Source organism: Heterocephalus glaber, unplaced genomic scaffold (assembly GCF_053883595.1).
Source record: "Heterocephalus glaber isolate CG9 unplaced genomic scaffold, H.glaber_assembly_v1.0 deba00001673, whole genome shotgun sequence".
NCBI lineage: Eukaryota > Metazoa > Chordata > Mammalia > Rodentia > Bathyergidae > Heterocephalus > Heterocephalus glaber.
Window position 1 is genome coordinate 18,856,160 of NW_028258410.1, and position 23,811 is coordinate 18,879,970.

Genomic DNA, 23,811 nt, shown 5'->3' on the forward strand with positions numbered 1-23,811 from the left:
AACAGCAGATCCAGGGCTGGCCTATAGGTTCTGAACTCCAGATCATGAAAGAAAATTTGGGCTCCTCCCAACCTGGCAATCTTGTTTCTTTTCTGTTGTTTTTTTTTTTATGGTACAGGGATCGAACTCAGGTAGTTGCGCTTGCGAGGCAGGTGGAGGCACCACTGAGCTAAATCCCTGGCCTGTTTTGTTATTTTTTCTTTTCCACATGTTACTTCTTTTTGGTTTGTTTTTGGTACCGGGGATCAAACTCGGGTCCTTGCGCTTGTGAGGCAGGTGGCAGAACCACTGAGCTAAATCCCTGGCCCTCCACATGTTACTTCTTACAGTTATGCATCTCCTGCCTTAAGGCCCACAGGACAATGCTACATCAGGACCCATTCCTCACTCTTAAGCGGTAGGTGGAAAAAATGTAAGGTTTCCTCTACTGCAGTCCATATGGGAATAAATTGTCATTGTAACAGATCACAGCTCAAAAGAATTTAAAGTTAATAAGGAAATAGACAATACTGTGCTTTCTGGTACTAAGGAAGGTAACAGCACCTAAAATGCATCGTTTGTTCTCTGAGTTGCAAAGATGAAAGTGTCAGATTACTTTCTAAACTAGATTCCTCTTTACTGTAAGATGTGAGTCCACCTCCTAGCCAAGGACCAAGGACAACAGCTCCCAGCAACTGGATTTCTGGTAGTTCAGAGAAGAGGCTATGTCTGCTGCACCCCTTCCCCCTGCTTCTGCCTCAAAGTATCCTCTGGTCTGCCAGGCCCAGTGCACAGCCCGCTGAACTGAATGCCTTCCTGGAGTCCTGCACCGCCACAACTGCCTCTTGTTTACACTCTACAATCAGCTTTCACCTACCATGGACGAAGTTCCTGAGTCCACCTGGTCTCTGAGCAGCCACTCTCATGGAGGGGCCCATCAAAGACAGAGGCAGGTGAGCAGCTGCTCGCACACTGCAGCCAGTGAGGGAGGCAACCTCTGAACCGGTCTGTGCCTCCTCGGGGCTGTGACAAGGGAGGAGACAGCGGTGGAAAAGCCAGGCACAGGCTGTCCACAAAGCCAGCTGCAGGAATAGTCAGCGCAGGTGACCCTGGCCTTCAAGAGCCCCTTTCCAGTGAGAACCTTTGTCTCCACACAACGATGCCATCGTTTCCCACTTTTTCAAAATATTTCCTATTCTTTGGCCTTTTTGCAACAGCAAGATCTGGAAAAGTTCAGAAAAGGCCCCAGCCCTGACAGTTTTTTCTTTAAATAAATCAGAGACAAGGAATTTTGCCCAACTTGGAGGTGGCATCATGAGTTATTTTTATACATTAGAGTATACTCATGATGCCACCTCCAAGTTGGGCAAAATTCCTTATCACAAATGTTCACTACATCTACCAGAAGAGGAGATAAAAGTAAAAACCAGAGAACTAAGCAGCTTTCAGAACAGATCGTAGATAAGAAAAAATATTGCCATCAGATTTTTTAAAGGTCTTGGAGCACGATGTATGGTAATTTCTTAACAAAGCTATAGAAATTTCTGCCAAGACAAATGTGGAAAAGCCAGTGAGAGGGACTTGGCTGAATATATCACTCATAGTAATCTAAAGGAAGCAACACTCTGTACCCAGTAAGATAACGTTATAGAAGGTTATTATTATTTTGTTTCGTTTTTTGAGCCAGGCTCTCGCTATGTAGCTCAGGATGGCTTCAAGCTCTGTATGTGACCCTGACTAGCCTTAGAATCCTTCTGCTACAGCCTCCCAAGTACTGGGGTAACAGGTGTGTGCCACCAAGTCCAGCTGAAGATTATTTTATCAACATTGTTCAATGGGAAAATTATAATGTATTATTTGAGATATAAGCCCATTTAAATAAAATATACATACACTTACATCAAGCTGTTAATCATAATTATCTCCAGGTAGTAAAGATTAATGTGCCTGTTTTTTTCTTTTTTGTTTGTGGTCTTCTGAATTTTGTGTGAACAACACACAGCTTTAGAATAACAAAAACACTCTAAAATTCAGCTTCTTTTTAAAAGACTAGTGAGTACTTCTTGCAATTAAGCAAGACTTGGTAAGCTCTACCTGCAAATGTAGGGCAAAACCTGGCCAAAATGGTAAAAATTACTGGAGGTGGGGCTGGAGGGTAGGGTTTCATAGGAACTGTGCCAGGTGTCTTTCAAATAGTGTCATCTTTATCCATGAATTCTTCAGCCCAAGCCTAGGCTGAGGCTTTCTTACCCTCGCTTCAGAGCTGAGGAACCAAGAGCTCCCAGAGGCACAGGGGCTGATCTAGAACAACATGGCCAGATGGCATCAGTAGCACCTGAATCCTGGGTAGCCCGACTGCAAAACCCAGGCTTGGGCTGGGGAAGCAGCTCAGTGGGAAAGCATTTCCCTAGCATGTGTAAGACCCTATCTTTGTGCCTCAGTACCAACAAAAACAAGCAAAAACCCCTGGGCTTTCTGGGTGTGGTGGCACATGCCTGTAAACCCAGTACTTGGGAGGCTGAGGCAGGAGGATTGCTGAGTTCAAGGCCAGCCTGAACTACACAGCAAGACCCTGTCTCAAACAAAACAAAACAAAACAAAACACCAAAAAACCATGGCCTCTTCCCACTACAGAACATCATTTTATTCCAACATAAGATTTCTGACATTTTAGAATTTGGCTTTAATTTCTTAGATCCCATCAGATAAAGCAGTAATACCAGTGAACATCTGAAAAAGATCTGCCATTTCCAAAACAGCTTTTACACAATAGCATCTTCTGCCAGGACTCCTATTGTACAGCTGTGAAGGTGAAGACTCCGTGCAACAGCTAGGGAGTGGGAGTAGGGCCTCTGTCGGTTGGCTTTCTGTTTGCTCTGTGGATGGAACCTAGGGCCTTGCACATGCACGGCAAGCACTTTAGCACTGAGCTACATCCCCAGCCCTATGTTTCTTTTCTTTTCTTTTTTTTTTTGGTACCAGGGATCCAACTTGGGTCTTTGCACTCTGAGGCAGACGGTGGAACCACTAAGTTAAATCCCCGGCCCAGCCCCACGTTTCTTGCTTTTGTCTCCAACAATGCTGTCCAATGCTGATTGCTAGGCCGGCTGCTTATCACCACCTGGGGAATGCACTAAGACTGAAGATCTTGGACTCACCCAGGCTGACTGAATGAGAGGCTCTGAGGGCGAGGCCTGGCTGCTTATCACCACCTGGGGAATGCACTAAGACTGGAGATCTTGGACTCACCCAGGCTGACTGAATGAGAGGCTCTGAGGGCGAGGCCTGCGAATACCACATCTATTAAGGTCTCTCAGTGATGCTGATGCTGATGAGAAGATGGGCTCAGAAGCCACACTGAGTGGCAGGTCAGAGGAGGTGGGCTCTGGTCTCCTAATCACCCAGGACCCTGACATCTGACATCCCTGTGGCTCATGATGGCTTGTCAGGGCTGTTGGAAAGATAGCAGGTGAGCCAATCACCCAGGGGACAAGCCGCTGTACAGGAAGCTGTGCTTCGTGGAACATCTGACCTTTTGTTACAGGGCCCTTCTGTTCTGTCACGCCCCCCACTTACTTGGTCAGGACAATGGAGACTGCATCGTTGAGAATACTTTCTCCAAAGACCAGCATGTTGAGCACAGGGTCCACGTGCAGCGCATTGAAAATAGCGATAGTGGCCACTGGGTCAACAGCAGATATTAGGGAGCCAAAGGCGAAACTGGAAGAAGAAGAGAGAAGGAAGGGCAGGTCCTGTAGGGCGTATCACTTGGTCCACACAGCAAAGCATCAGCCTGCAACCATGAGTCACACAACACAAGGGCACAGGCTGCAGAAGACAGGCATTTTTTCCCAGGTAGCTGCTGATGGACAGAAGAGGCCAACCTGAAGGGTTAGGAGTGGCCGGTTTCCACCTGCCAGCACTGACACTTATCCTTCCCAAGGTAAGTGGATAAGCAGGAGGCTTCTGCTCAAATACACAGCACACTGCCCAGCCCTGCTGGTCAGAGTAACCATGGTTCTCCATGTTCAGCACTCAGCCCATGAGCTGCTGGGTCTGACGTGTTCTGCCTCCCACCGCCAGGCTGAGTGCCATCAGGACCAGCCCCCACTTCTACTCTGACTTGCAACATCTGAGAAAGTGGCAACAGCCACCCCAACTCCAGATGCACAGTCTGGGCGACAGACCCCGTGGTGGCTCCCACCCAGGCCTTTAGGTCTCACAGGCGGTACCCAGCACAATGGTGTCACCTCCAACAAATATTCACCAACTGCCTCCTCTGCTTCATCTCAACAGCAGACACTTCTGTGGCCCTCACTGCACCCCAGGCCCTGTCCTAACCTCTTCCAGGGCCCCAGCCTTCCATACTGCGGGCACCAAGCCAGCACTGCTGCTGACAGAGGACTGACGGGCAAGAGGCAGAATGGTGCAGAGCAAGCTCAAACACTCGGGGCCAGTTAGTCACTAAGGTGGGTGCAGCAACACAGAAAGAAAGCCAAATTTAGAAAACAGCAAGTGTGGCCCAGGAAGTAAACAGGGCGACATGTAAAAGAATGTCCCAGCAGAGGGAGATGTGTGGGAGCCCATTTGATGAGAGGTCAGGGAAGGCCTCTGAAGAGATGAATTATCTGAACAAAGAGCTCCATGACAAAAAACAGTGGTCAAGATATCTGGGGACAAAAAAAAAAAAAAGATATCTGGGGACAGAGGTAAGAACAAGTGCCCCTGAATCTGGGAGCAAGCTTGGCTGCCTATGAAACAAAGTGAAGGTGCACTGGTGCTGGTGGTGGTGGTGGTGGAGTGGCAGGAGACCACGGAGGCCCGTGAGGGAGGCAGGCCTAGGTCCCCCATGATACCTCACGGGCCACAGGAAGTCTGGATAATTTCTTTTCTGGTGCTTGTCGACTCCCCCTAGTGCACCCGCAGGCCTTCTAGTCCTCACCTGCTGTGACGGCCCGTTGCTGGGTGAGGGACAATGCCCCTTTCTTGATGTGGAACAAAATACACAGCCCGAGGGTGCAATGCTACATCAGTCACCATCCACAGGCCATAAGCAAGTGTGCAGTCTGCAAGCGCAGAGTGACACTGGGCATGGGGCACCGAGCAGCCTTGGCAGAGGGTGCTGATGAGAGGAAACGCCCGGCTGCCTCGCTGATTACATGTCCCTTCATAAACTGCTCCCTTGAGCTTGAGAGTTCCATGACAGCTGCCTGTGAGTGTGACGAGTGAAAACCCACCCAGGAGGGCCTCTGGATCCCAGATGAGGGCCAGAAACACACAGTGGCCTCTGCTCAGACCTCGTCCCCATACCTCGCCGTCCTCACAGGGGTGACGACCACATGCATGTGGCCTCATCACTGGTGTCCCAGGACCAGTGCTGAGCACAGCCCACAGATACTTTTGGACGGGAAGAGGGAGGGTGGAGAGGAAGGAGAGACACACAGGAGAGGCAGCTCCTTCCAACAGGGCCGCTGGTCTAGGGCCTCACTGCAACGTAGACGCAACTTGTCCTCTTCTTCACTCTCCACCCCATCTCTCACAGCAACACATGAGGGTGAGGAAGGAGGACAGCCAACAGCCGGAAGGAGCCAAAGCCATGGTGGGCGTGTTGAGCTGACTGAGTATGGCTTAGCTGGCCTTTCCCTCCATTCACAGGAGAGTGCACGCAGCAGGGTGGAGAGCCACGGTTCTCCATGCTCAGCACCCACACCCCCTTGGTCTTGGTAAGAGCACCCCATCTTCCTTTGGGGAGCCACACCTTTTACTCTCTGACCTTGCAGTCATGTGGGGCTCTGGGTGCAGGGCTGGGGCCCAAGCTTGGGCACTAAGGGCATCACCAGCACTTTACCAGGTCAGCAGGAAGAGGCTGGCCCTCTGGAGGGGAGGCTGAGGGGAGGCTGAGGGGAGGCTGAGGGGAGGCTGTGAGCCTGGGCCAGCAGCTCTGCCATAGGGTGACCATGTGTGAGGAGGAGGCCAGTCAGGGAGACTGCACTGAGACCACTAAGAGGAGATTCCCAATATTGTGGGCGCTTGGAGAGTGTCATGCCAGAAGCCATCACCCTGGGGACACTCCAGTCCTACAAGCCAACAAATTTCCTTTCTGCACTTAAGCTCGTCTGTGTCAGGTCTGAGCTGCACTGCAAGCGGCCTGGCTGATGTACTGTATCAGTGTCACTGTGGGAGCCACAAGAAAACTGAGGAACGGACAGAGGGAAAGCAGGCACCAAAGCGAACACTGCAAATGGTGACGGTGATGTTCAGGAGGTGGCTGGGTGGGTGCTCCCTGTTCAGCCTTACTTTTCTGTCTTCTAAACTTTCCATAATAAAAGCTGGGGAAAATGCTTTGTGTAAATCATACAACACATTCAGCCCTGGCTGGGCATCTAAACCAGGTAGAGGGACTGTGAGAGTAAACTGGCAAAGCCTGAAACAGGAAGCCCCAGTCTCCCAGAAGCCTGTGTCTCAGGGTCCCCTGGCCTGGGAAGAAGTGCTTCCAGGTCAGGCCTCTGCGACCAAAGCTTGAAGTGAAAAACGCAAATTTAAAACATACTTTATTGTCACTTCAAAAATTAACAACATCAACAAAATGAGAAGGATACAGACTGCACTGGTGAAATAATCCAGGTGTTTAGGATGAAATCTGTCTCCAGCAGAAGTATCACTAAAATCAAAACTGCCACAAGGTCATTTTTGTGTTTTCCACAATGCAGAGGCTGCAACAGGTGCTCTGTGTGCCTCATCATCAGCCTGTGTGGTGTTTCTGAGCAGTGACCTAAGTCATTGACATTTGAAAACGGGAATAGATTCCCTGGCAACATCCAGAAACCTGGCCTCTTAAAAAAAATCTTTTGTTTAAACAAGACGGGGGTGTGGCTCAGTGATGGAGTGTTTGCACAAGGCCCTGGGTCCCATTCTCAGAATCACACACACACACACACACACACACACCACAATCTTTAAAAAACAATCAACTGTAGGCTGTCTATGCATACTGTCACATGTCTATCATGAGGAAGGGCTGAGGAGCGCTGTTCCCTTTGGGCAGCTGTGCTCTCCTGGGGCCACTATCCTACCTCCACCACTCCTGGCAGGTTCCCTCTGTGAGGGGCTCTACGCTCTGCATGGCGTGGATGTGTGAGCTGGGACAGTCTGTTTCTATCAGCACGGAGCGCCTGCCCAAGGCCCGGCCCTCATCCAGCTCATCCATAGGAGTCTTCACTCCCTCCACCCCAACACCCCAACCACTGCTTAAATTCAACCTCACAAATACGTGTGCAGTACCACCTATGTCTCTGGCCCGGTGCTCCACCCCAAAGAGGGTGAAGGTCTGAGTGCTGTGATACCTTCCTTTATATCAGTGGGGTTCGGGCATTTCCTTTCACTTGCAAAATACCTATGAAACACAGAGCATCAATTCTGCTTTATTTCCAGCTCCCGTGGAACAGGAATGAGATCTTGGCTATTTGTTTATATATAAAAACTTTTTCTTACAAGAGTTCCAAACTCAAGTTCTCGGGCAGGGCTGAGGGAAGGGGGTGGGAATGCAATGGGACTTTGTTATCAGAAACATATTTCTTTTTCTTTCTTTTTTCTTTTTTATTTGAGACAGGGTCTCACTCTGTAATTCAGACACTTGAACTCACTGTGTAGCCCAGGTTGGCCTCGAACTTGAGATGATCCTCCTGCCTCAGCCTCCCAAGTTCTGGGAGTACAGGTGTGCACCACTATGGCCAGGATAAAAATTTTTTTTTGGTACCAGGGATCAAACTTGGGTCCTTACGCTTGCGCAGCAGGTGTCGAAACCACTGAGCTAAATCCCTGCCCCAAGGGTAATTCTTAATAATAATAAAAGGACAGTGATGCACTGTATATGTGTATATGGGTGGGCCAGTTAATTGGACAGAGCTATTCTCTCTAAAGCTTAAATTAAATCATTTCAATCAGCAATGCTTAGACGAGGAGTCTTCAAAAGCCCTCAAAATAATTTTGATTCATTTTAGAGATAAAAATTAATTCAGAACAGATACTACACCGGAAATCATTGGCAAGGGGGAGGGGGAGTAAACAAAGAAGTACCACACCCAGGAAGCAATATGAAGAAATTTCCCCAGCCTGTACAGCAGATGCATGGGTGTTGCAGTGTAAAGGATTTACCTGTCTGTCATGTTGAGTTTAGAGATTACATCAGCCTGTAAAATAAAACACACAAACACAGAGACACAAAAAAACCCCTGGAGAGCAGTCAAGAAGATTAAAATGTCCATCAGTGCGTTACTACCAATAAGGACATTAACCTTCAGTCCCCAAATCACTTTAAAAATAAAACGCCTAAGCTCTGGTTTAAGCATGCATTCAATCATCGTACAACAAAAGTAGGGAACACTTTCCAACCCCAATTAACTGCAGTTTTCTTCTCTAAAGGTTATTCCTCTGATATGAGAAGCTGAGCAACGAAGAAAATTTTGTAGAAACAGATTTGTTCCGGTGCCATCAAGGCAGCAATAAAAGTGAAACTCAGACAGAATGGGCTTCAGCTATCAGGAAAAGAAAACGGCCCACACTAAGAGCAATCTGCTGGCCACTCAGGTGCCTGAACCTCTAGCTTTCAGCACTGGGGGTGGCAAATTGCAAAACTAGGAAGTGGCACATGCATGGACATGCATGGCACAGATCTGCAAGTACTGCTTCCTAGGTACATCTGACCTAGATTAATTCGAATTTAATCTGAAGCTCAAAGTGCTGAGCACTCAACCAATACATGCCACTGCAAAGTGGTTGGTAATGGTGGAAAATCCAGAGTATATAATTCTATAGGTGGAGGGCTTAGAGTTGAGTGAACAGACTCAAAATCATCTTTGATTCAAAATGCAAATTTTTATTTAAAAACAACATTTAACCCTGATTCCATCTGAAAACCATGATAGTATATAATCTGGTGTATTTTTAGGCATTTCAATTTAGGGCAGCATTGATCTGGATATAAAATTGAATGCTTTGGGGGATTATGGAAAAGATTCACTCAATTCCAGACACCACATGGGGGGCTGAGGAACACCCTCACATGCTTCTGCTGTGCTTCCTGCATTGGGGACCCCTCCCAGGAAGGCACTGGGAAACTGCAAACTCAGGCCCAGGAGGCCACCCCACTCCCTGCAACAGCTCTCAGAATGTGAGATCATCAAAGTCTTTCAAAGATGTTTTTCTTACCTGGCCCAGAAAATAAATTCCACCACCTACTACAAAAGCGGAGATTGCAGTACCAAACACGGCAAACAACGTGATAGAACCAATATTCTGAAAGAAGTTACCCTGTTTAAAAGAGCAGACAGAGACATGATCAAACGCCAGCCTGCCAGTGGAGTAGTGACCAGCACCTGGCCCTCCTAGCTGGCCTGACTCTCAGCAAGCGCACCATGGCCTGCCTGCATGGCAAGCTAGGAACCTAAGGCTTCCTCCACCCCACACCTCCTGCAGGGTCCCAGAGTCAGGCACATCTCCCTGCCCCTGCCCCCACATCAGCTCTCACCAGACCACTGCAACGGTGTCTCACAAATCCCGACACACTCCTGGCCCTTCTCTGCCACTCTCCAATGCTACCAGAATGATTCTTGCAAAAGATAAATCTGAAGATGCTGCCTTCACTCCAACCCCCACTTCCACTTGAAATGCAGCTAAACGTGAACCTGCATGGCTCGAACCCTGGAAGGCCTCTGTGCTGTTTTGGCAGCATGCTGGCCTTTGTTCATTGTGTTCTGGAAGCATTATCATTTTTCCTCTTTTCGAGGAGAACTTTCAGCATGCTGTGACCCCAAGACACTTCCATGCTTCCTGAGGGAAGCCATCCCTTGTCCCTTAGCTGGCACCCAGCTGGGGTCCCATTCTCTCCTGGTGGCCTGCTCCCAGTGGCACCAGATATGGCTCAGTTACCTATGTAACTATCTGACTAACATCTGTCTTGTAAGTTTTTTTTGTTTCTTGGGGGGTTTTTTTTGGTACCAGGGATCGAACTCGGGACCTTGTGCCTGCCAGGCAGGCACAGCACCACTGAACTACAGCACCGGCCTGACTCACATCTGTCTTTCTCATAAGGCTGCAGGCTCAATGGGGCAATGAAATCAGCTTTTATACAACATAGTCACTGACACATTGCCTGTCAGGTGGAAAATGCCTGGTACACAGGTACAGAAGGAATCGATTGGGTTTCAAATCTGATCAAGGCCTAAAATCTATACAATTACAGTTTTTCATTTAATTAAGAAAAGCTGATTATAAAGAATATCAAGATAACAGGTTATACCATCAGAAACTTTTTTTGCCATCCATGTCTCCTTTTTTTGGTACCAGAGATTGAACTTGGGACCTTGTGCTTGCGAGGCAGGTGGCAGAACCACTGAGCCAAACCCACGGTCCCATCCATGTCTTTTAAACATTGCATCTCACTCTATTAGTATCATCATCAATTTTTTTTTTGACACAGGTTCTTGCTGCATAGTTCAGGCTGGTCTTGAATTCATTATGTAGCCCAAACTGGCCTAGAATTCACGGTGATCCTCCTGCCTTGCCCTCCCGAGCACTAGGATTACAGGTGTGGGCCACGATGCCTGGCTCATCACCAAATTTGACAGATAAAATGTGTGTCCATCTATCCTTCACAATATTTAAGAGAAAATATTCCAAGTCCAAATAGCATAGTAACATCTTCCAAACTTCCTTCTACAGGATTAGCTGGGCATATAATCCTAACACTCTGGGAGGCTAAGGCAGGAGGGTCCCAAATTCAAACCCAGTTTGGGCAACTTAGTGACTTAAGCAGAACCTGTCTCAAAAACAGGCTGAGACTGGGGATTTAGCTCAGTGGCACAATACCTGCCTGGCAAGCTTGCGGCCCTGAATTCGATCCCTGGTACCCAAATTAATTAATTAATTAATTAATTTTTTAAAAGGGCTGGGGATATAACTCAGTATGAAGGCCCTCAGTTTATTCCTTAGTACTGCTTCAAAAAAAAAACCCCATAAGATTAAGGAAATGCAGCTGTTAGAATCCTGCACTCGGGCTGGGGATTTAGCTCAGTGGTTCTGCCGCCTGCTCCACAAGGGCAAGGACCCGAGTTTGATGATCCCCAGTACCAAAAAAACAAACAAAAAAACCCCACAACAAGAATCCTGCACTCTACTGAGAACCACCAAGGGATTCTGACAACCCCTGATGGCTGGTGTGGACAAGAATCCCATCTTTTGCCCAGAACCATCAAGCCACGTACACTGAGAACTGCTTCATCCAAGCTCAATTCAAGAGAGTCCTCAGCTCCACACTGACAACCCACTAAACCTCCTCTGCAGGAAGTGGCTTTGCAGTTTTGATTTGGCTGCCCATCATCTGATAATCTCACACTTGATTCCTGTGTTTAGCATATCAATCTCTAGCACACAAAGAATTTTAAAATCACTGTTTTGCTTTGTTTCTACAAAGGGTTTTCATCTATGAGCTTTTCTTTACAAACAGCTACTTTCTTCTTTTAATTTAAAAATAGATTAGGCCAGGCCTAGTGGCCCACCCCTGTAGTCCCAGCACTGGGAGGCTAAGGAGGATCACTGTGAGTTCAAGGCCAGGCTGAACTACATAGCCAAACCCTGTCTGAAGAAAAAGAAAAGATTAGACTAACTGGTCTTGATCTATTTACAGGGCTCTAATTCTGATATGATTTATGTAGTTGGTTAATATTAATCTAGATACAGAAAATTTATCCATATTCAAGTTACTCTGCTAAAAGAACTTCTGCTACCTAGAGTAAATTTATGTTTCTCTAACATAACTAACATCCTATTTTTCACATAACATTTATAATTTAAAAAACCAGTAGCTGTCTACTTAGTATATACCAACTGATGATCATCTCACTGAACTGTGTATTCTAAGTCCAAATTTACATTAGCCAATACAGTAATAGTAAAATTAAATGCTCAGGGCCGGGGATTTAGCTCAGTGGTTCCGTCACTTGCCTAGCAAGCGCAAGGACCCAAGTTCGATCCCTGGTACCAAAAAAAAAAAAAAAAAAAATTAAATGCTCAAAGTCAACTTCCTGTCTTCTTTGGGGGAAGGGAAAGAGTAGTCAAAAGCCTCTGAATTGGGATTTCCAACTCCTACCAGTCCCTTTCACATCAAATATCACATTTTTCTGCTGAAAAGCCAACTTCAAAGAAATATTTTTTTAAAAAAATACTATTTTCCTCCAAGTTTTGAACAAATTTATCTTCCTTTCAAAAAATTAGGCCAGGCTGGGGATTTAGCTCAGTGGAGCCGACACCTGCCTCACAAGCGCAAGGTCCTGAGCTCGATCCCTGGTACCGAAAAAAAAAAAAAAAAAAAAAAAAAAGCTAAAACTAAAACAATTAGGCCAGGCGTGGTGGTGCACAGCTAATCCCAAGTGCACCACCACGCCCAGGAATAGGTTGTCACCATGACTCCCTGCAGTAATATTATTACCAATACTAGATAATAACATCACTGCTGTCCGTAAGAAGAAGAAGAAGAAGCAGCACTCCATTTATTTAGTGTGATAAGCAATCCTTTGCTTCCATTCTTTTATCTAGCGTAGATCTCAAAGCAATGCGGAAGCAGGGTTTGGAGCAGTTTTTTGAGGTTTTGTTTTTAATTTTTACCTATCATGCAGCCTGCAGGGGGCAGCGCATGATCAGACCTGCAAGTCTGAGGTCCAAAGTCCTCTCAGGCGCTTTCCTCCACGCAAGAGTTGGTCTAGCCTTGGTTCTTCCAACCCTCACCATTTTTTATGACATTCACAAAATACCTGCTGTTATTACTTTAAATTGAATCAATTTATTTAAAAACTCAAACCCATTGATAGTTAAAGAAGATTACCATAGGGAAAAAAAGAATCCCCAGTACAGACATCAACAGGTGTGAAAGGAAAGGCCCACAATGGGAGTTCGAGGACAGCATCAGCGATGCTGCCGGCTGGGAGCTGGGAGGCAGATGGGCAGAGGAGCAATGGGACAGGTTACCAGGCCCGGGACCTGAACATGACGGCAAAGGTGGGTCAGTGAGAACGGGGAGAGATGGAGGCTGAGGGGCAGTGATGAATATCAACTGGGAGGTAAAGCCCAGGACAGGGCACCCAGAGAGAAGACAAGAAGGAAACGCCTAAGGAGAGACGACAGGAGCCTCAAGGGGGTAGCTGAAAGAAGCAAATGGCCTGGGGCACATGTTCTTGTTCTCTCAGGACAAAGTCTGTCCTCTTAACAAGTGTGAGTCCATGTCCAACAAGAGGAGTCAGTGTGTCATCTGTGTGCCAAGTAAAATCACACTGGCCATCTTCCCTGGCAAATTACCGTTCTGTGCAAGTGCTGGCTCAACAAGCCATACCACCTGAAGCCATCAGAGCAGCTAATGATCTTGTCTGTTCCTCTCCGGATGTCGGGCCCTGCATTGTTTCCACCATGTGCCCCCAGGAAGGAACGGAAATTAATTAAATTAACGCCTGAGCTCTTAGGAAACTTGCCCTACAGACATGAAGAGCCATGCAGCCCAAAAGCACTGACACACGCCCAAGTCTTACCTTGTGCAAAGAATATCCGGACTCAAAGATAATAGGTGGAAGCAAGAGGAGGAAAAACATATTTGGACGAAACATTTCTTCTTCCTATAAATATAAAGTGGGTATTTTCAGAGACATGGAGTTCATGCTACAAAGAAATCAATCAGTTGAAATAATTCAGAGTAGAAATGAATGTGTAAATGACCACCTGATAATAAAACCAAGCAAAAAGAGAGGCCAGAAGTTAAACTGCATTCTAAGATGTTGAAACCAGAGATTTTTTTAAAGGGTAACCAGCAAAAGAAACAGTAACAATGAATTACTTCCAAGCATAAAGGGTGTGCTTTTTACTCCTTAATTCAGATACAACACATACAAAAACAATTCCACAAACTGGAACCCTCCAGGAAAAAGGGAGTGGTAGGCCCAGCAGGGTGCACTACACGGTCACAACAGCTCTGCCTGCTCTGTGCCCATCACGGGCACCTCTGCCATCTTCCTGCCTCAGGCTGCATTGACACAGTTCCCACCGGACGCCACGGGAGGTGGCTACAGAGCAAGCCCCCTCCCAGGCTTTCCGACTTGACTTTAAATGCCACTATGAAAAGTGCTGTAGATGATGGCCATCTCTGGGGGGATGAAATAATGCAAATTTTATGTTCTATATTAATATAACTCCTTAATTGTTGGTAGAATCAGGGCAAGATACTTGAGTCAAAAATGGCTACATATAATACACAAGCTATTTTATATTATAAAATTAGGCTTCTTTTAGCCAGGCATGGTGGTGCACAGCTGCAATCCCAACACTCTGGAGGCTGAGGCAGGAGGACTGCCACAAGTTCAAGCCCAGCTGGGCTACACAATGAGTTCAAGGCCACCTTGAACCATAGAGCAAGACCCTGTCTCAAAAAAAAAAAATTACGCCTCCTTTCTTATGAATGTCCCCTGTCACAATCTTTTTGTTTTGTGTACCAGTATTCAAACTCAGAGCCCTGCACTTACCAGGCAGGCGCTGTACTACTGAGCTACATCCCTGGCAGCAACCCCCCCACCCCATCGCAAACTTGAGTCTGATTTCTTGTCAAAATCCCTATTCAAAACAATGACTACATGTATTCTTACAAATGTACAGCTGTTACCCTAAAGTCTAAAATAACATTCAAAAAAGACTCAAAATAGAAGCAAATGATGACTTCTGAAATGCCCTATTAAGCCTCAAAATAACGGCATTACAACATGCTCATGACTCAGACTGGGCATATATGAAAAGGGGTGGGCTGAACGCTGCACTTTACGGGGTGGTCTCCTCTCAGGTCTGTGCAGTCTGACCACCAGGCAGGTCCTTCTGGAGATTCAGAAACTAAACCCCTGGAGGAGAAGCCACCTGCAGTGGGGGGTGCACACCCCTCCTGTCCTCTGGGAGGTCTCTCCCCACAGTGCCCTAAGGTGGAAACAGGGTCCTCAAAGGGTGAGGTCAGGATCCAGGTAAGGCAAGGACGGAGATGAGAGCGCAGCAGACTGGGGCCCTAAACCCAAGGAAGTGGACTTGTAAGAAACAGAAAAGGGCACAGGGGCATGGAGAAGGCTACATGAGGGCAGGGGCAGAGATGGGAGCTAGAGATGGGACAGATGCATTTTATTATCCTCAGCTGTCAGAGTGGAGTTGGAGCAATAGACATTGTTTAATGCTAGAGCCCCCCCCCCCCATACACCAGTAAGTTAGTCTAGGGTTATAAAATGCTGTGCTGTCATAAGCTAGGAACTCCAGGGCTACGAGAAGCTACAAGAGCCAATGAAGAATTCTTCTCTATGGCCCTTCCCACACCTTTCAACTCCGGGCCTCCAGACTGTAAGGGGACAAATCCACTTCTTGTTGTCGTTTTGTTTTTTGAGACAGGGTCTCACTTTGTAGTTCAGACTGGCCTCCAAGTCATGATAATCCTCCTGTCTCAGCCTCTCTAGTGCTGGGATTATAGGCATGTGTCACTGAGACCTGATCAAATCTGTGGTTTTCAGCCCCCTAGTCTTTAGTCCCTAACTGCCACAGCATCCTTAGTTAAGGGATGCACCACCTTGATCAATTGATTTTATTGACTGATTGATACCGGGGATTGAGCCTGGGTCCTTGCGCTTGTGCAGCACGCGGTGAAACCACTGAGTTAAATCCCCAGCCCGATCAATTGATTTTAAATCAAAATTTTAAAATGGGTTAGTAGTCTAGGAGTGGGGAGAGGGCTTCTGGTTTGTGACCTTCCCCTAGCATGAGCCACTCTCGGGGTGGTTAACTTTAACCAAGGTGCAGTAAAATAGAGAGAATGGGCTCTGGGGGCCTCTTGCCCCTCCCCTGCCCCCTGCAGTGAGGAGCGATCTATATATATCAGGCCTTCAGTACACTCTCTTGAGAATTCATTTGATCCATAAAATATTTCCTGAATGTTCTTTTCCTTCCTTGAATATTACTTGTAAGTTTCAAGTTGTGTTTCAGGTCAGACAATAAGGCTTGTTTTGCAAATTTTATAGTATAATTTCACAGGTAAATTAATCTAAGCACCCAGGAGCTCCACCCAAGTAGGAAGGGCTCCAATATGATAAGTTTTAATCACACAATTGTGATGTTGAAATGAACCTTATTTTCCTCCACAAAGTGAATTTTGTAACACACTCATTCATCTCTCTCCACTCAGTATGGAGGCTCGAGTCCAAGTAGCCCTGGGACCACAAGGCGATGCTCACACATTAAAAACTACCACGTGAACCCGAGGGCAGCTCCAGTGGCAAACTGAGGATAGTGTGGCGTGGTGCAAAAAATACTGACTACACCGGGAGGAGGTGCTGAACACAAGACTCAACTTAGCGACACTGGACGTGTCCCAAGCTCTCTGGCTCTTTCTTCTCTGCAAAAATGAAGCAACGATAAACCTGGTTAGTCCACCTCAAATGGCTGTCATGAGGACAACACAAGCTCAAGTTATGGAAAGTACTCTAAGGTCAACAGTGCTGGATGAACGCATTTTATTACCCTCAGCTGTCAGAGTGGAATTGGAGCAATAGACACTGTTTAACATTTAATGCTAACTAGAGCCCCCCATAAAGTTAGTCCAGGATTGTAAAAATGCAGCCAACAACAAAATATGACACTGAGACCTGCCATACTCATTTGAAACAGTATGAGATTACTGTGTAAAGGTATTTATTACATGTAAAGGTAATGAATCTAAGCATTTAACAGAATGTTAAAAAGTAATGGGACAGGCTGGGTACACACTTAAATAATCCCAGCACTCTGGAAGCCTGAGGCAGGAGGATCACAAGTTTGAAACCAGCCTGTGAAATTTAGCAACATAGTGAGTCTCTGTCTCAAAATAAAAAATAAAATAGGGCTGGGAATGTAGCTCAGTGTGAAGGCCCTGGGTTCAATCCCCTGTAATGGGGAAAAAAATTAAAGGGACAATGTGAGTAATGCAATGATAAGAAAGCCAGTATAAGGATCAATGTCACTAAAATGAACAACCACCAAAAACTATGTTATAAAATGAACAGTCGGACAAACCCACCTTCCAATTTGCCAGTTTTTTAAACTCTATAATTTTTATAACAGCTCCCATGAGAATACCTGGAAGAGAAAATATAAAGTTTAACATAAATGTAAGATGTGAGAAAGATTACTCAGGCTTATTATTCTAGACAAACTGAACATTATCCATTGTGTCTCCAAAAGGTTTTGATGGAATTCTGCAAGTTTCTGTCTAAAAACATAAGAATGGGAATTAGTGTGAAGTTTTTTAAGTCACACAAGTTTGTCACTTGCATCTCAGGCAGACACACTATGAAGAAATTTACAGAGATTTAGGGGGAAGAAAAGGCTTTACAAAACAAGATCCAAGATACTCTGCCTGGCCTGAAGATGTGGCAGCCTGTTGTTTTTCATATATACACCTATTTTCAGTGTAAAACCACAGAAGCAGGCAGGCATGGTGGCAAACACCTATAATCTCAGCATGAAAGAGGCTGCAGCAGGAGGATTGCCAGAAGGCTGAGGCCAGCCTGGGCTATATAGTGAGACCCTATCTCCAAAAAAGGAAAGGAAAGGAGAAAAAAAAAGGCAAAAGCTTAAAAGCTAAGTTTGTCCTATACTGTTTATTCTTATCACTAAAAAAAAAAAAACCCAAGATCACTTTCTCAGATTCAGATGGCAGCTCTATGTTGAATATTTAGGGTTGGAGATAAAACCCAAATGCTGAAAATAATCCAAAGTAAAAGTTCTGTGAAATTCCTGGAAGAAAGCAGATTATATGAGTGCAGCATGTTTCCATAAAGCTGACAGGCTCATCACTCTCTCCTAAAGTACTCACCAAAAATAATTCTCCACGAAGCACCACAGATGTAAGTCGTGACTGCTTGGTTACTTGTTGGATAAATCACTCTTATCCCTGCTGGTCCATCAGAATCACTATAGGAGCTTTTTATAAATAAAAATGCCAGGCAGAACTCCAGGCTTACGAAGTCACTCTCTCTGGGCTGGGGTGGGGTGGGGTGACCAAGGAGGCCTGCGCACCAGGCCACGGCCACTAAGCTCAGAGAGGAAGCTGCCCCTCCCACAGGGAGCTCAGCCTGGAAGCAGCAGGTCTCTTCCGGTGGGAGAGACAATCTGGGATCCCAGAGGTTTATCAGGAAAAGGACTTCAATAACACTAACTGATGTGTGTATATGTGGTGGTGTGTGTGTGAGGTGAACAGGGGAGATAAATCTATTTTAGCTTTATAATTTTTACACTAATTGAGTTATTATAGATTAGTAAATTAATAATAAAAGTATTTTGGGGGGAAAAAAAGAAAAAGACCAGACAAAATAGAGCCAAGCTCTGAAGGGAGTCAATGAAGGTGTGCTGGGTGGTGGTGTTTTTCCACTCACCTGCCAGGCGGCATGCAGCACTGATTCCCAGCCCTCTCCTGCTGAAGTTCCCCAACAGCTCCTTTTTCTTATTTTTTTCAAACTGTATATTTTATTTTAAGGAGTTTTAAAATGTTTTATTGGTCTAATAGTTATGAATGCTACGTAAAATCTTGTAAGAAAAGTCCTTTCTGATCACATACTCTCTGCACCCCAGTCTTACTGTGTCCGGAGACTATTCTAGCTCCCTTCTCTACCTTTTCACAACCAGACACTTATCTGCACACTACCAGCGTGTGTGTGTGTGTATTTGCAGGTATGTGAATGATTTGAGTCTATTTATATAAAACTCACCGTACTACTGTACACCATTCTTCTACTTGTTAGTTTACTGAGTGTTAAATCCCAGAAGTTTAATCGTGATTATGTAGAGAACTGTCTCATTCCTTTTAACAGATTTACATGAAAATATCATAATATAAATACCTATTTCTACAAAGACACAAAGATAGCTAAAAATCACAGGAAAAGATGCTCAATATCATAAATCATTAGGGAAGTATAAATCAAAACCACAATGAGATATATTTCACACCACTAGGATGGCTACAATAATATTCTTTTAAAAAAGGGAAGCTGTGGGCCAGGAATTTACCTCAGTGGTTCTGCCATCTGCAAGGTCCTTAGTTCAATCTCCAGTACCAAAAAAAAAAAAAAAGAAGAAGCTGGGGATGGTGGTGTACGCTTTGGGAGGCTGATATAGGAGAATCAAGTTTGAGGCCCGCTGAAGTGCAAAGGCCTTGAGTTCAATCCCCAGGACTACAGAACAAAACAAAACAAATAGAGGAAAAAAACCCCAGACCCACATAAGAGTTGGCAAGGATATAGAGAAATTAGTACCTGCATATATGGCCAATAGGAATCTAAAATACTGTAGTTTGACAATTCCTCAAAAAGTTAAAAGTGATTACCAAATGACTCAGAAATTCTAACCAGGAGAACTGAAAACACAGGTTTATACAAAAACTTATATGTAGCCAGGCATGGTGGTGCATGCCTATAATCCCAGCACTCAGGAGGCTGAGGCAGGAGGATTGCCATGAGCTTGAGGCCAACCTGGGCTACATAGTGAGTTCAAGGCCAGCCTGAACTACATAGTGAGACCCTGTCTCAAAAAAAAAGGGGGGCGGGGGGGCCAGGGATGTAGCTCAGCTGTGCACTGGTACCAGAAAAGAAAAAGAAAAACCAAAAACACCTTAAAACAAAACAACAAACTTATGTGCAGATGTTCATAATAGCATTATTCATAGCAGCCAAAAGAAGGCAAAATCCCAAATACCCAACTAATGAACGGATAAACAAAATGCATCATATCCATATCATGGATGGCATATATTCAGCAATAAAAAGGGATGAAGTATTGATGAATGCTACAATATGGATTAATCTTGAAAATATCCTAAGTGAGAGAAGCCAGAAACAAAAAGATCACAGATTTTACCAGTCCCTCTATATGAAATGTCCAGAACAGGCAAATTTACAGGTAGAAAAGGTTTCCTAGGCTTGGGAAAAGAGGTTTGCTGATGACAGCTAAAGACCGTGGTGGTTCCTTTTTGGGGTGATGACATGTCCTGAAATCAACTGTGGTAATGGATGCACAATTCCGTGAATATATTAAAACCACTGAACTGTACCTTTAAAACAGGTGGGTCATGTATTATTCGGACTATAACTCAACAAAGCCGTTACATATACAAAGACACACTCTATGATTTCATTTATATGAAATATCCAGAATAGACAAATTCACAGAGACAGAAAGCAGATTAGTGGTTTCCAGGAGATACGAGGAGAGGAAAACAGGGAGGGCCTGTTACTGGGTATACGGTTTCATTTTGGGGATGATGAAAGTGTTCTGGAACTAGAGGTGACAGCTGCAAAACCCTGTGAATATACTAAAAACTGCTTATAAAAACCCCACTGTACACTTTCAAATGGTGAAGTTTATGCTATGTGAATTATATTTCAATTGTTCAACAACTTTTTTCACCATCTCCCTGTGGATGGTTGTCTCCGACTGCTTCCTGTGGACAGCAGTGTTACCTGTGCTAGGGCAGAGCCAGAGGCTGTGAATGGCTGCGTTTATAGAGCATGAGCCCTTTTATCCGAAAACATGTTGCTGGATTATCCTCCAGAGGGATGGAATCAATCTACATCTCTACAACGGCACATCTTCACCAGGGCTGGACGTGGAGAATCAGCAGATGTTAACGATTCTGCCAATTTGATGACAAGAAATTGTACTTTAACGTTTCAATTTGTGTTTGCATTAGTTATCATTGCTGATTACCACAGAAGCTGAAATGCTTTCTGATTTCATTTTTTTTCCCTCTGATTTCATTTTTAAAGCTAGTGTTTTTCTGCTTTGCCAAAACCTCAACTTTCCTTTCTCCTTATGGAAGCACACTAAACTTTAACACCAAGAAAATGCTTCATAATTACACATGCAACAGTTACATCCAAAAATCAGTGATTATACTACTGTTTATGAGGTGCTAGGAAACTTTGTAAAGTATGATGTGGTATTATTACTTGAGAAATCATTTTGAGACTGGTTCTAGAATTAAAGTCTGGTGCAACATTTAAACTGGCTAACAAGTTTACTGTTTCCGTTTTTTTGTCATATTGTAAACCTAGGGCCTGTGCACTGAGACACATCTCCAGCTCCACCCTTTTCCCCTTATTTATTTATTTATTTACTTATTTTTGAGACAAGGTCTTGCTTTGTAGTTCAGGGTGGCTCTGAACTCACTATGTAGCCCAGGCTGGCCTCAAACTTGCAGCAATCCTCCTGCCTCAGCCTCCCTACTGCTGGGATTACAGGCATGTACCACCAAGCCCAGCTCCCCCTTCTTTTTTGAAATTTTAAGAAACAGTTTTGTTAAGTTGGCCAGGCTGGACTCAAACTGTGATCCTCCTGCCTCAGCCTTAAACAGTGCTTAGATTATAGGTGTGTACCACCATGTCCAGCTACACAGGAAATTAATTTATAATCACACCCCTGGCCACCAGATACAGTTTCCTGTCAGTAAAAATAATTTAAGGGTATACCCTCAAACTATAAATTTTTATTTATTATTCATTTTATGAAAGTGCTACCATTGGGCATGTTGGTACATGCCTGTAATCCCAGCATTTAGAAGGCTGAAGCAGGAGGATCACCTCGAGTTCAAGGCCAGCCTGGGCTACACAGTGAGTTCAAGACCAGCATGGACTATAAAGTGAGACCCTGTCTCAAAAAAGCAAACAAACAAAAGTGCTACCATACTAACATTTACTGGTTTTGTCCTTGAGAGGAGGTCTTGCTATGTTGTCAAAGCTGGTCTCCAATTCCTGGGCTCAAGCAACCCTCCTGTCTCAGCCTCCTGGGTAGAAGGACTACAGGCACACACCACTGTGCCTGGCTCTATATTAATATACTTTAAAACATTCAAAAAATTAAAAATTATAAAGAGTGAGATTAAAGAATTAACAGAAACAGACTCCAATATTTTCTTTTGCCCCCAGGGGACCTTCAAACAGACAGCTCCTACAGACACTACCAGCCTCATGCGGGGCGTGTCGCACTCCTTCTCCTAGGCTTTGTCACTTCAAATAATTTCTAATCTTCAAGAGGACACCCGGGGAAGAAGGCTCAGAGAGTTTAAGTAGCTTGTTTGAGAGCTTAGGGCCTGGAAAGTAATGCTGGCCTGCAGGCTCCAGGTGCATTCTCCTCCCTGGCCAAGACTCAAGGAGAAGCTAGGACAGCCCCTCTAACTTCGAATGTTCAGCTCTCCCCAAGAGCAGAGCTGGCTGCACTATCACTGTAAAAGAGCATTGTCCCCGGTCCTTGAAGTCACAGAAAACGCTGAAGGTACATTAATGATCAGATTACAGGACAATATGTGCAACATGATACTAGCACCAGGCGCTGTGCTAATGTTTAAAACTTATGTTACAAGGTAATAAAACCACATAGCATAGACGATAATATTAACAGATGCCAACAGATACTGGTTCCTTAAAAGTTAGGCATTCTACTAAGTGATTTCCATGAGTCATCTTGGTTAATATCTATACTGTTGTCTGCATTTTACAGATTAAAAAATTGAGGCTGAGGCCCAGCCTCTTTTAGCTCGTAATGAGCAGGTCCAGAATTGTTCTGAAAATCAATTGTTTTTATTTGGTTATGTAACAGATGCATATGGTATGATATTTTAAGGGTACAAAAAAGCTGGGTGTTATGGATGTGCTTGTAGTTCCAGCCACTTAGGAGGCTGAGGTAGAAGGATAGCAAGTTCAAGGACAGCCTGGGCAACTTAAAAGATCTTATCTCAAAACAGAACAAAAAACAGCCAGGGATGTAGCTCAGTAGCACAGTGCCTGCCTGGCAAGCATGAGGCCCTGAGTTCAATCCCTGGTACCAAAAAAACAAAACAAAACAGGCTGGGGTGAGCTCAGTGCTATGAGGCCCCTGCTTCCATCCCCAGTACCCCCCACCACACACACAAAGTATAAAAAGGCACACAGAGAAGATTCAAGTTTCCCATCCCTGTTTCCTTTTCTCCTTTCCAACATTACCATAGCTTGGTAATTCTGCACATTTCTTTTGAGAGTGCCTGTGCATTTATAATTATATATGTGCACCTGCATGTACATATCAAAATTTCTAAGATAAATGACAGTACAGTACTCATATCTTCCTTTAAAGAAATTTTTTTTGTTGTTTTTTGGAGATGGGGTCTTGCTATTAGTTCAGGCTGGCCTTGAACTCACTCTGTAGCCCAGGATGGCCTCAAACTCACACCAATCCTCTTGCCTCAGCTTCCTGAGTGTTAGGATTACAGGCATGCATCACCACACATGGCTACATCTTTCTTAATCTCAGAAACCATTCCGAACCAGGTGTAGTGACGCACACCTGCAATCCCAGCACTCACAGGCTGAGCCAAGAGGATTGCCATGAGTTCGAAGCCAGCCTGGGCTACATAGTGAGTACAAGGACAGCCTGAACTACATAGCGAGACCCTGTCTCAAATCTCAAAAAACAAAAAAGAAACCATTCCATAGCAATACATAAGGGCTACCCACTACTTTTTGTTCTGCTAGTAGCTGCAGAGTGTTCCACCATATTCACACGCCAGGCACCAATATGTCCCAAGTACCGGGCATGACATGTTTCCAGGCTTCTGGTGTCACTGCCAAAATATACAACACACAGCCACAGCCATGGCCCAGGAACAACCTTGGTTCTAAAGTTATTTACACTGGCCAGCACCGACCTTGGCTACAGAAGTTATTTACACTGGGTATCAGGAGACGCACCTGCCCTGGAGCTCTGCTGACA

At 45.1% G+C, this 23,811-nt stretch overlaps 1 protein-coding gene across 5 annotated transcripts in view; it reads right to left on the reverse strand.

The window, feature by feature from the left end:
* Positions 1–23,811, reverse strand: part of Slc9a8 (solute carrier family 9 member A8) — a 63,540-nt gene that overhangs the window by 24,632 nt on the left and 15,097 nt on the right. For 2 of the 5 annotated variants that reach the window (XM_004858073.4, XM_021238934.2), the window contains exons 4-8: positions 17,090–17,148; positions 13,554–13,637; positions 9,187–9,288; positions 8,134–8,168; positions 3,556–3,699 (exon numbers count right to left, since the gene is read on the reverse strand). In XM_004858073.4, coding sequence (XP_004858130.1) covers positions 3,556–3,699; positions 8,134–8,168; positions 9,187–9,288; positions 13,554–13,637; positions 17,090–17,148 — 424 coding nt within the window. Of the gene's footprint in view, positions 1–3,555; positions 3,700–8,133; positions 8,169–9,186; positions 9,289–13,553; positions 13,638–17,089; positions 17,149–17,887; positions 23,787–23,811 lie in introns of those variants that run through there. The other 3 variants (XM_087197726.1, XM_021238931.2, XM_021238932.2) reach the window with 2 other exon arrangements.